Source organism: Quercus lobata, chromosome 4, assembly GCF_001633185.2.
Source record: "Quercus lobata isolate SW786 chromosome 4, ValleyOak3.0 Primary Assembly, whole genome shotgun sequence".
NCBI lineage: Eukaryota > Viridiplantae > Streptophyta > Magnoliopsida > Fagales > Fagaceae > Quercus > Quercus lobata.
The window spans coordinates 75,816,269-75,826,050 of NC_044907.1; the positions used below are offsets into that span (position 1 = coordinate 75,816,269).

General features: G+C 33.8%; 1 protein-coding gene, 1 long non-coding RNA gene and 2 other non-coding genes across 7 annotated transcripts; all 4 read right to left on the reverse strand.

Annotated features, from left to right (window-relative positions):
* Positions 1–686: 686 nt before the first annotated feature.
* LOC115987236 lies at positions 687–6,051 on the reverse strand. 4 transcript variants are annotated; one of them, XR_004091022.1, is made up of 7 exons: positions 5,709–6,049; positions 3,979–4,217; positions 3,798–3,851; positions 3,447–3,557; positions 1,559–1,618; positions 1,422–1,440; positions 687–1,187 (listed from the first exon to the last, which is right to left on the reverse strand). It is a non-coding gene; the product is annotated as an uncharacterized LOC115987236 (long non-coding RNA). The 4 variants fall into 4 exon arrangements; XR_004091021.1 differs by having other exon boundaries at positions 3,798–4,217; positions 5,709–6,051; XR_004091019.1 differs by having other exon boundaries at positions 3,447–3,851; positions 5,709–6,050.
* On the reverse strand, positions 2,021–2,104 carry LOC115988261. Its single transcript, XR_004091430.1, has one exon. It is a non-coding gene; the product is annotated as a small nucleolar RNA Z159/U59 (small nucleolar RNA).
* LOC115988260 lies at positions 2,673–2,756 on the reverse strand. The gene has a single exon (XR_004091429.1). It is a non-coding gene; the product is annotated as a small nucleolar RNA Z159/U59 (small nucleolar RNA).
* A 1,238-nt stretch (positions 6,052–7,289) lies between the features above and the next one.
* LOC115985818 (E3 ubiquitin-protein ligase AIP2-like) lies at positions 7,290–7,964 on the reverse strand. The gene has a single exon (XM_031108720.1). It carries the CDS (start codon positions 7,962–7,964, stop codon positions 7,290–7,292), a length of 675 nt encoding a protein of 224 aa, XP_030964580.1.
* Between the last annotated feature and the right edge of the window lie 1,818 nt (positions 7,965–9,782).

The window sequence follows — 9,782 nt, forward strand, 5'->3', positions numbered from 1 at the left end:
TTAATATGGCTACTATATTCACCAAAGAAGTTAAAGATGTATCTGGAGCATAGTTCAGGGCAACTAAAGCTTTTCAATGCTTTCCTATTGGTCTGATTCATGATTTACAACTTTAAAGTAAACTACAGTAAGGATAACTTTTTTTTCCCAATAATTTTGATAGACACACCAAAAAGAAATACTGAAAGAAGATAAGAAACCATTCTAATTAATCCTCGTCAATTCAAAAAAAAAAAAGAGAATTACCCATGTACCCGACTTTGGTGAACTCGGGTTCCAAGCATTCATTTATTATAATTTTAATTTACCAAAATCAATCCAAAAAAAAAAAAAAAAAGATACAATTAGTTCACCAAAGTCGGGTACAAATTTGACAGTTTTAAAAAATTAGGCAGATTGGTACCCAAGTTTGGTGGACTAGGGTACTAATCTGCCTAATTTTTTTACAATCTCTGCTATGAATGTACCCGAGTTTGTTCTGCCTAATTTTTTACAATCTCTATTGTGAATACTTATATCTTCAAAGTTCCATCTTTTAACCTAAAAAAAAGATTATTAAAAAAAAAAAAAAAAAAAAGATGCTAGCAATTAGCAAGTGTCATACTTATAAATAAAGATGCCTTCCATTATTGCAATGTCAAAATTTGACGTTATATAAAGATGCACCCCACAAATGTGGGCATCAGTCACCAAATTAATCAAGATGTCTTTTTTTGAAGCATTACTCAAGTCTCAAACACACACCCACCCTCATACTAGTGGCATTGGTTACTAACCAAAAAAATCTTAAACACTATATTAGCATAAAAAGAAAAGTCTTAAACATAATAACATTATTTAGTAGCAATACAAGACGTCCTATAGAAGTCAAATCGACGTCCAAGACGATAAACATCACGGCTAAGTGTCTGCTCACTATGGATCCCATCCAGTCTCTTCCATTTGACAGAGCTTCTTCAACAGAGCTACTGAAAGGAAAGGCCCTCATTCCCCATACCCAAATCATATGGATTGCATTTGGGCACTCCATCTTCCCTTTTGGGTTCATCACCACGATAATAGGCTTGTTCTTGAAGTGCCACTCCTCTATGTAAAATGCTGGCCTCTTAATATAAATTACAAGGTCATGAAACAGTACGTATTTTCATCTTTTTCTCAAATTCATGTCATGTTTCACCATTCCATACCTAATTAAAGAACCAACATAAGGAAAATATTAAATCATGGATTATTGATGATTCTCTGATGGATACTTGCAAAATGGGGATAAAGGAGCCGTAATATTCAAATGGTACATGAATAACGCCATATGCTGATATGCAAGGTAAAGATGAAAACCTATTAAAACAAAATTTTGTAAAGAATTAAAGATGCACTCAAAAACCACAAAATCATTTAGCTCAAAATTCAAAATAACTTACATCTTCCTCCATTGGCTTGCTGGAAAGAGAACAAAGGAAAAATAAATTTAGTCAGTAATTAAACTAATAAAAGTTACATTGTAAAACAATTGACATAATTAAACAAAAAAAAGAGTTATAGAGATAAAATACCTCACCTTGAAAAATAAATGGAGCTTTTTGAGATTTTCTTAAAACAAGTACCAATGATAAAATTCCTGGAAAGGAATACGCCCAACAAAAAATTGATTAGACAGAGTAACAAGTATAACAAAGAACAACATATATACAAAAAGAAATTTTAAAAGAAAATATATAATGCCAAAATAAAAATATACACCTCAAATCCTTGATTGGAAATGCAAGCTATGTTACATGAACAATTTAGTCAATTCGTCAAAAAAAATTTGGTCTACAAAATAACCCAACAATGAAACATAGAACCTATTCAACAGTTCATGAATATCCTAAGGGTCCATAACCATTCAAATGGCATTTGATAGAACTGATAAAGCCTAGTAGGAAAAAGGTGAAATAATTTTCTAAAAAGAGAAAAGTTGATAAAGTAAAAAATCACCACATAAAACAAACAAGAAATGCATCAAAAGATCTTCTAAGCAAACTCTTCAGTTCTGGTCTCCAAATATTTTCAGCATTAACAAACTCAGGAGAACGAAAGTTTTATTGTACGCATCATTAGAGGCTAACGAAGATCTCCAACGTTCACAAAAATAATAAGAAAGTTTAAAAACATCAAAGCCCGAAAAGAATTGATTCATTTTCTGGACTTAGAAGCTTTTTGTCATAATGAAAAACAACGGCAAAGTTCTGTTTGTTTCGAAATTAATAAATTCTCAAAAATGAATCATTTTCCAAAAAGCATTTTCTAGAAAGCTATCCCAATTTCCTGTGTTTGGTAGCAACTTTAAGTTAGAAAACTTTCATTTTAGTTCCCATATTTAGATTGGCAGGAAAATTTTAGGGCCTGTTTGGCAAGCCATCTCAAACACAAAACTACACATTTTAAACAACATTACACACATTTCCACATACTTTTTCACCCACACATATATCGAAAACACCCAAACAACCTCCCAAACAGTGTTCCATGGTTTTAAAACATCAAACATTGGAGAACACCATCAAACAATCACACTTTAATCAAATAGGACTAGTAAAACTATGCACATATGTACTAGAATCAAGTACGAAACATGAAACACTAGCTCAAACTAAAGAAAGAATGTGTGTGTGTGTGTGTGTTAATGTTAAGCCTCTTCAGTTCAGGTCTCCAAATTTTTTCCACATATAAAATCTCCGAAGAAGGAAAGTAATTGTTTATTCATCATCAGAGACAATATCAACATTTTGAAGTCTAATATTGACTAAATCTCAAAGAAGGGTTAATACAACCATAACTTAGAAACAAACTTTAAGAACATTCCCAATGTGCAAGGGTAAGGCCAAAAACTTTCACTTCCCTTCGTTTTCTCAACAAACAAACAGCACAAAATCAAATAAATAGAAAATAAATCAAACTGGAAAACAAAGAAACTGATTACCAAAATAGATGGGAAAAAACAGGTATGACCCAATAAATTGTCCCTTCAGTTCAGGTCTCCATAAATATTCCTCATGGATTTTCTTTCTCAAAAGAACGATAGTTTTTCAACTTAGACCCTACAACCCATAGAGAATACAATCTCTAAAAATAAGCCTTACATTTTCTGTTGACTAAAGATAGTTTTCCTTTGACTAATTTTTTTTGATCCTACCAAATACTGGAACACACAAAAAACTATCTTTACACAAGGTTTTCTGTCGAAACAAATGGAGTAAGAATAAATATTGATCAGTTATTGCATTGCCTTCTAAGTTACCAAACTGTCAATGCATTAATAGAACAGGTTTTTAAGTGAAAGTAATCTTAATGTTTAGTACTTTACTTCAATTACTATTAAATACATACAACGAATTAATGTATAAATTATTTTGTGAATAATTTCAAACGTAGAAACGTTTATATTAGACTACAGACACACTAACCAAGATTTATGTGAACATCATCATCAACTTTTATATAGAAATCAGCATCCCACTTAGCAACAGCTGTTGAAAAGTATACTTGACTTTTTGTTGACAATTCATGAGATCCTTCTATATGATTTTGCAAAATACAGAAGTAAAACTAAATAAGCTCAGAGAAGAAATTTTAATCAAAGGATTAAAACTGCATAGGCTCAGAGAATAAATTTTAATCAGATGATTTATTCTAAACAATATGTAATTCTGATCAGTTAGTTCCTTGGGTCCTGATTTATTCTGGAACATTAATTAGCTGGCTTAACTAGATTTAACTGAATTTACATGTAAAAGAATAGTTAAGTTCCTGCTTACAGCCCAGACTTCTGATATTTGATGGCTTAGTGAAACATTATCAGCAAAGTTTTCCTGAAAGCATTGACACATTCATGTGTCATTTAAAATAATTACATGATATAGAAGGGTGCACAATTACAACATCTAAGATACTGCCTAAATTCTTTAAAACGGTACTGAGAAGGATATAGAAAGTTACATGATCACATCATGTGTTTGTGAAACTTGAGAAAGTATGTCCCCCGTCCGAACAATCACATCCTGTAATAATTTGAAGAATATTATTTGTTAACAAAGGCAGTGGAGCCTATGATAAAAATATTCTTCAGACTTGCCTTCTTCTCACAGTCGTCTGTGGGATTAAGAGCTCTTGATTTACGTTTCTCCACTGATGAAGCCTCCTCATCCAGCTTATCCGGATCAGGAATAGCCCAAAACCTGTGAATGTATAAGCAATTCATTAATGGATGTTCACAAGAATAACAAACTTTTGGAAAAGAATCTACCTTTAGCTACAAGTCTAACAAGTTTAATCACATTCACGATGAAGACAAATAGATCAGCATATAAGGAAATGCGGAGATCTTAATGTCTTATCTAGTATGATAGAGGACCTCTTAGACCTCAATATATGACAATTTATTAAACCTGAAATATGAATTCTACTAGCACTTTGGAACCCTTAAAAATCTTGACAAATCTGCAAGAATACAAAGTAAGTCATATGATGCATGAGTCAAACCAAATGATGCCATATTATCATGTTTGGTGCCTTGGTTGTCAGCTGCTGACAGGGGATCAAATGATGGTTATTTCCACTTACAAATCTTGTGGATTGATGAAGCACTAATAGCAAATAAACCAAAAAATATATATATCTACTTGCTTCGTTGGAAAGGAAACTACTCTGTAGCTATCTCATTCATGGATTGTAGACTGATTTTCGGCCCAGTATTCAAATTGAATGAATGTGCGCCATTGGGTTATACTCCCCTTTTTTTCGTAAGTAATTGAGCTATAGTTACACACCATTTGTGTTTTGTATAACCAATGTTTGGCTTGGATATTATGGTAATGATCTTTACAGACATGAGAAGATGACAGCTTAAACTTCAACAAAAGTCATACTTCCTATATTTTTGATACCTGCCATCAGTCCATCCTAAAATATCAGCTTTTGACAAATTCTCCAGTTCATTGCAATCAATCAGGATCAAAATTTCAGTAATTTGACTAACTGATGTTTTGCATATTAGCTGCTCTTACACTTGAGAGCAATCAGCAAGCTCCAAAAAATCAACTTAACTACAAAGACCAACTTCTAAGCTTTGGACAATGGCCAATTTAACTAAGCTCTCCATTGTCCAAAGCTAAGCATCATCAAGTTTACACCTTGCTTTACTGAAGTGCCCCAAGAGATCATACCACTCAATAAATTAGCACCGTTGGTCTTACCCCCCAACAACTAATTGAGTATTAAAAATTTATGTATCTTTGTAAAAACAGCCCCCATCAACCCAACAATAACTTAGACACAGAATTAGAAAGATTCTAGAATAGCACAAGTCTGAAGCTGGAACCAGAAATCCAAATGCAAAGACCCTTATTAAATCTAGAAACGAAAGGATCAAATCTATTCATAAAGACAGCACTTTTCATATTTGCACAAAAGATCCATTTGCACAAAAGATCAACACGGAGAAAGCTTACGGTGGCAAAGTAAAAAACCCAAAAGACAAGCACAACCAGACCAACATTCTAGTAATCACCCAAAAAAAAAAATAACTAACTAAATTGAATTGAATTCCTTAATTAATTTCTGGATCAAAACCCAGAATCAAATTATGCATAAAAATACAAAATTTACAAACACAAATACCCACAAATACCCAATGCTCAAACTGAAGATGCAAGCTGAGCGAGACATACCTTGTGAGAGGGAGACCGAGAGCGTGAGCAACAGAGCGAGAGGGAGACCGAGCAACAGAGCGAGAGGGAGACGGAGAATGAGAGCGAGAGCGAGACTGAAAGGGAGATTGAGAGCGTGTGGGAGAGTTTGATAGCGAGATTGACCAAGTCAAAGAGAGTTGAGAGGGAGATTGAGAGAGTGAGGCAGATTGAGAGAGTGAGTGATGAGAGAGTAGCTGTGGGAATGAAGTTTATCAGCTGGGTTTTTCAGTTTGTATTGAGAGAGGAAGTTTTGATGTTGTTATAAAATTGAGAGAGTGCGTGGTACCCGAGCTTGATTGAGAGAGTGCGTGGTACCCGAGTCCCTCAAGCTCGGGTACCATTCTGTACTGGTTGGCCAATTTTTAAGGAGTTAAGTCCATACAGTCCATACACTGCAAGTACAGAATGGTACCCGAGCCCATTTTTAAGGAGTTAAGTCCATACAGTCCATACACTGCAAGTACAGAATGGTACCCGAGCTGGATGGGCTCGGGTACCATGAACAGTACTCGAGCTCACCAAGCTCGAGTACTAAATGGCCAATTTTTTTTTTTTTTTTTAATTAAACTTTCCATGTCAGCAGGCCAAGGTGGATTAAAAAAATATGGTACTCGAGCTCATCAAGCTCAAGTACCAAAAAAAGTGGTAGATTGCTATATTGTTCGGAAACAGTGTTTCTGGGCAAAATATTTCCAAAATTAATGATAATGGGCCATTTTGCCCCACAGTCAGCTCTCAAAGAATGTCTTTGCATATCCAAAAGGTTTTGGAATTGGACCTGATTGGCGATTTAGATTTGAGGGTCCAAAATTCTAAAGGCACTACTCATGAGCAACCTTTTAAGATTTGGACATCAGGCAATCTACTTGCTTTGGCATTCAGTTTATGGATGCATGGTTCTAATGTAAGCAGGATTTGTCCTTTAGGTTGCATACTATATTTCCAAATAGTTTTGTCCGCTTATGTTCTAAATTTGTGATTTTTGTTTGACTACTTTTTGGAATGGCAAAGCCTAAGCCCAGCTTCCATATTTTCCATTGATGTTGCCGCAGTTGGTGGGTTTTATGTTGATTGGGAACATAGTGGTTTTCCTAAATGAATTTCTAAGGTGATCAAAGATTCAACACATGTTCAAGGGGATGTGGTTCTTCACAACCTAAATTAAATTTAACGTGGTTAATATTCCACACAACATGCTCAAGTATCTAGGTATAGATACTTAAGCATCTTGTGTCAACTTATATACTAATCATGAATTGACGCATAAACATTATATAAATTTTGGTGCGAGAAGGGGTTTGTTCTAGGCATTATTAATATCGAAAGCACTCCTAGTCCCTTATAATAATAACCGAATCCAAAAGATCCATAGTAGCTACCGCCTAAAAAACTTGCAAGATTCAAATTTTTATAAAAGAGAATAAGAACGCAAGCTGTACTTTAATTTCGTTTTCATACATATTCAGTCACAAAAAGCAAAATTTGAAAACTATAGTACTCATCCATTACATGAAAGAATATCAAAGAAAAAAAAACTTGCTACTATAAACTACAATCTAATTAAGTCGGCAACTTGAATCGGCAAACAGGACAGTAATGGCTATTATTCAGCCACTCAACAATGCATTGCCGATGAAAGATGTGAGAACAAGGCATGCATGAGACATTCGAACCAACTGGAAAATCCTCCAAGCAGATACTACAAGAAGTATCAGTAGAGCTCGAGTTAAGCCTTCCTTCCTTCAAAGCCACGATGGCTGATGGAGCAGCAGGTGTATAAGTATGGTCTTCTCCTTCAAATTCCAAACTCACACTGTACGTTGTGACAATATTCAAATACACACGCATCAACAAATTTACAGCAGTAGGGAAATATTTGGAATAATCGAGCAAAACCCCGTAAGCCCTCGCAATGATCTGAAGCACCAACTCCTCTCGTTGTCGGGGTTCGAGTTGATCTAAGGAAGGAGGCAAAAGCTGAGAGAGTTTTAGATACAAGAAATCAACATCTCGATTGAGAAACTCTTGTTGAAGAATCTCAACGGTGGTGAGTCCAGTTATTGGGAGTTGGGTTTGGTGTTGAACTTCATCATATTCAGCATCTCTCCAGATATGATGATGGGTGGAGTCGGGTTGTAGATGAAAGACAACAGTGGATGAGTTATTGTGTGAAAGCCTTTCGTGGGTTAATCCCACGTCCCACGTAGTAGCTTTATCTAGAACCACCACGGCCATGGCTCACTACACTACAGTGTCACTGCAACTGGAAAAATAAAGAGAGAGAGAGAGACTTATAATTTTGCAAAAGAGAGAAACTGAGTTTGTGATATGAAAAATGGAAAGTAACACCTACTTTCACTTATATGTGTAGAATTGAGAGAGGCGGTGGATGTTTCCGAATGAGAAGAGGAAAGATTATTTTTCCTATAGGCGGTGATGTTTTTTTTTAATAGACCGACTTTGAGTTCGAGATAATTGATTGTAAAATCGGGTTGGCTCGTGTGATATTTACTTATTTAGGGTTTAGAGGATTGGTCGGGTTTTAAAAAAAATAATAATAATAATAAATAAAATAAAAAATTAATTACACTCCCCTCTTTAATTACACTAACAAGGATTTTTTTTTTTTTTTGGATTAGAATTAAAGTTAGACAATTACACTACAAGTTGGTCTTTCGGTACTGGGAAATAAATTGTCCTCTTTTACTAAATTGTTTGGAGTGATTTGGAGTTTATTTTCACTATGATAGAGGAATTTTTTTTTAACTTTATAATATATTTTTTATTGATATTAGTGAAGGTAAGGAGTTTTTTATTTTTATTTTTTATTTTTTTTAGATTTAGGATGGAGTGTCATTCCTCAAATCTCAAAGAATAGAATTAGCTTAACTGATAAAGTCTTTTATAGTTTAATAAGAGATTTGGAGTTCAATTCTTACCTATACTAACAATCAAGGGCGGCTCCACTTGGAGCCTAGGGGTTCAAATGAACCTCCTATACTAAACCATTATATATATATAAATATATATATATATATATATATATATTTATATATATATAAAATATGTTTTACTCTTTTTTGGTTTTGACCCCCTAAAGTAAAAATTTGAACAACTTGACCTTAGAATTTTTTTAAGCCCAGTCGAAATATGTCTAAATATGATTCTTTTAACAATATCTTGATATTTTAAAACACAAAAAAAAAAAAAAAAAAAAACCCTAATTACAAACCAATTTGATATAAAATTTGGAAAAAAAATTAATAAGCTCAACAACGAAAGTAAAAATTTGTTGATGAATAATTACTTAGTTGTGTACATTGAAAGAAATATAACTTGTAGGATTAATAATGAAAATATCATGCAATGATTTCAAAATATAAAACGTCGTAGAAAGTAATTGTAAAACTTTATGTATTTTAGTTTTTTTTTTTTTTTTTTTTTGGTGATATTGATATATTCAAGTTCTCTTACTCTACTGATACTCTGCCAAAATAGAGATTCATGTCTAAGTCCAAAAGAGCACGCTTGCTCCCACAAAACCAAGGCTCATTCCTTCTTCTTCAATTCAAAATAGGGATTTTCCTTCAAGTTCCTTTTGATTAGTTTGAAATTAAGCCAACGGCCCTCGACGTTAAATCTAGGCAAAAATGCAAAACTGACCTTCTAATTTTCAGTCTTTTTCATTTCAGTCCTCTAATTTTCAGTTTTGTCATTTCAGTTTTCTAACTTCCAATTTTTGTCAATGTAGGACTCTGTTAGAACTCAGTTAGGGGCTACCATTAATTGAGCCAAAATAACGTCATTTTAGCTCTTTTTTAAAAAAAAAAAAAATTTGGAATTTAAAGAAAAAAAAAAGGAAAATCCGTAAAAAATAAAAAAACACAAAACACAAAGTCACAAACACAACAATGGTCTAAACCTCTTTTACTACAACCTCCTAACTCTGTACCTCATAAGGCCCCCAACCTTCATCTCCCTCAGGTTCCTCCAAGCCTGATATGGCAAACACAACCGTCTTGGTTGGGGTCCCACCATGTCCACCTTTCTTTT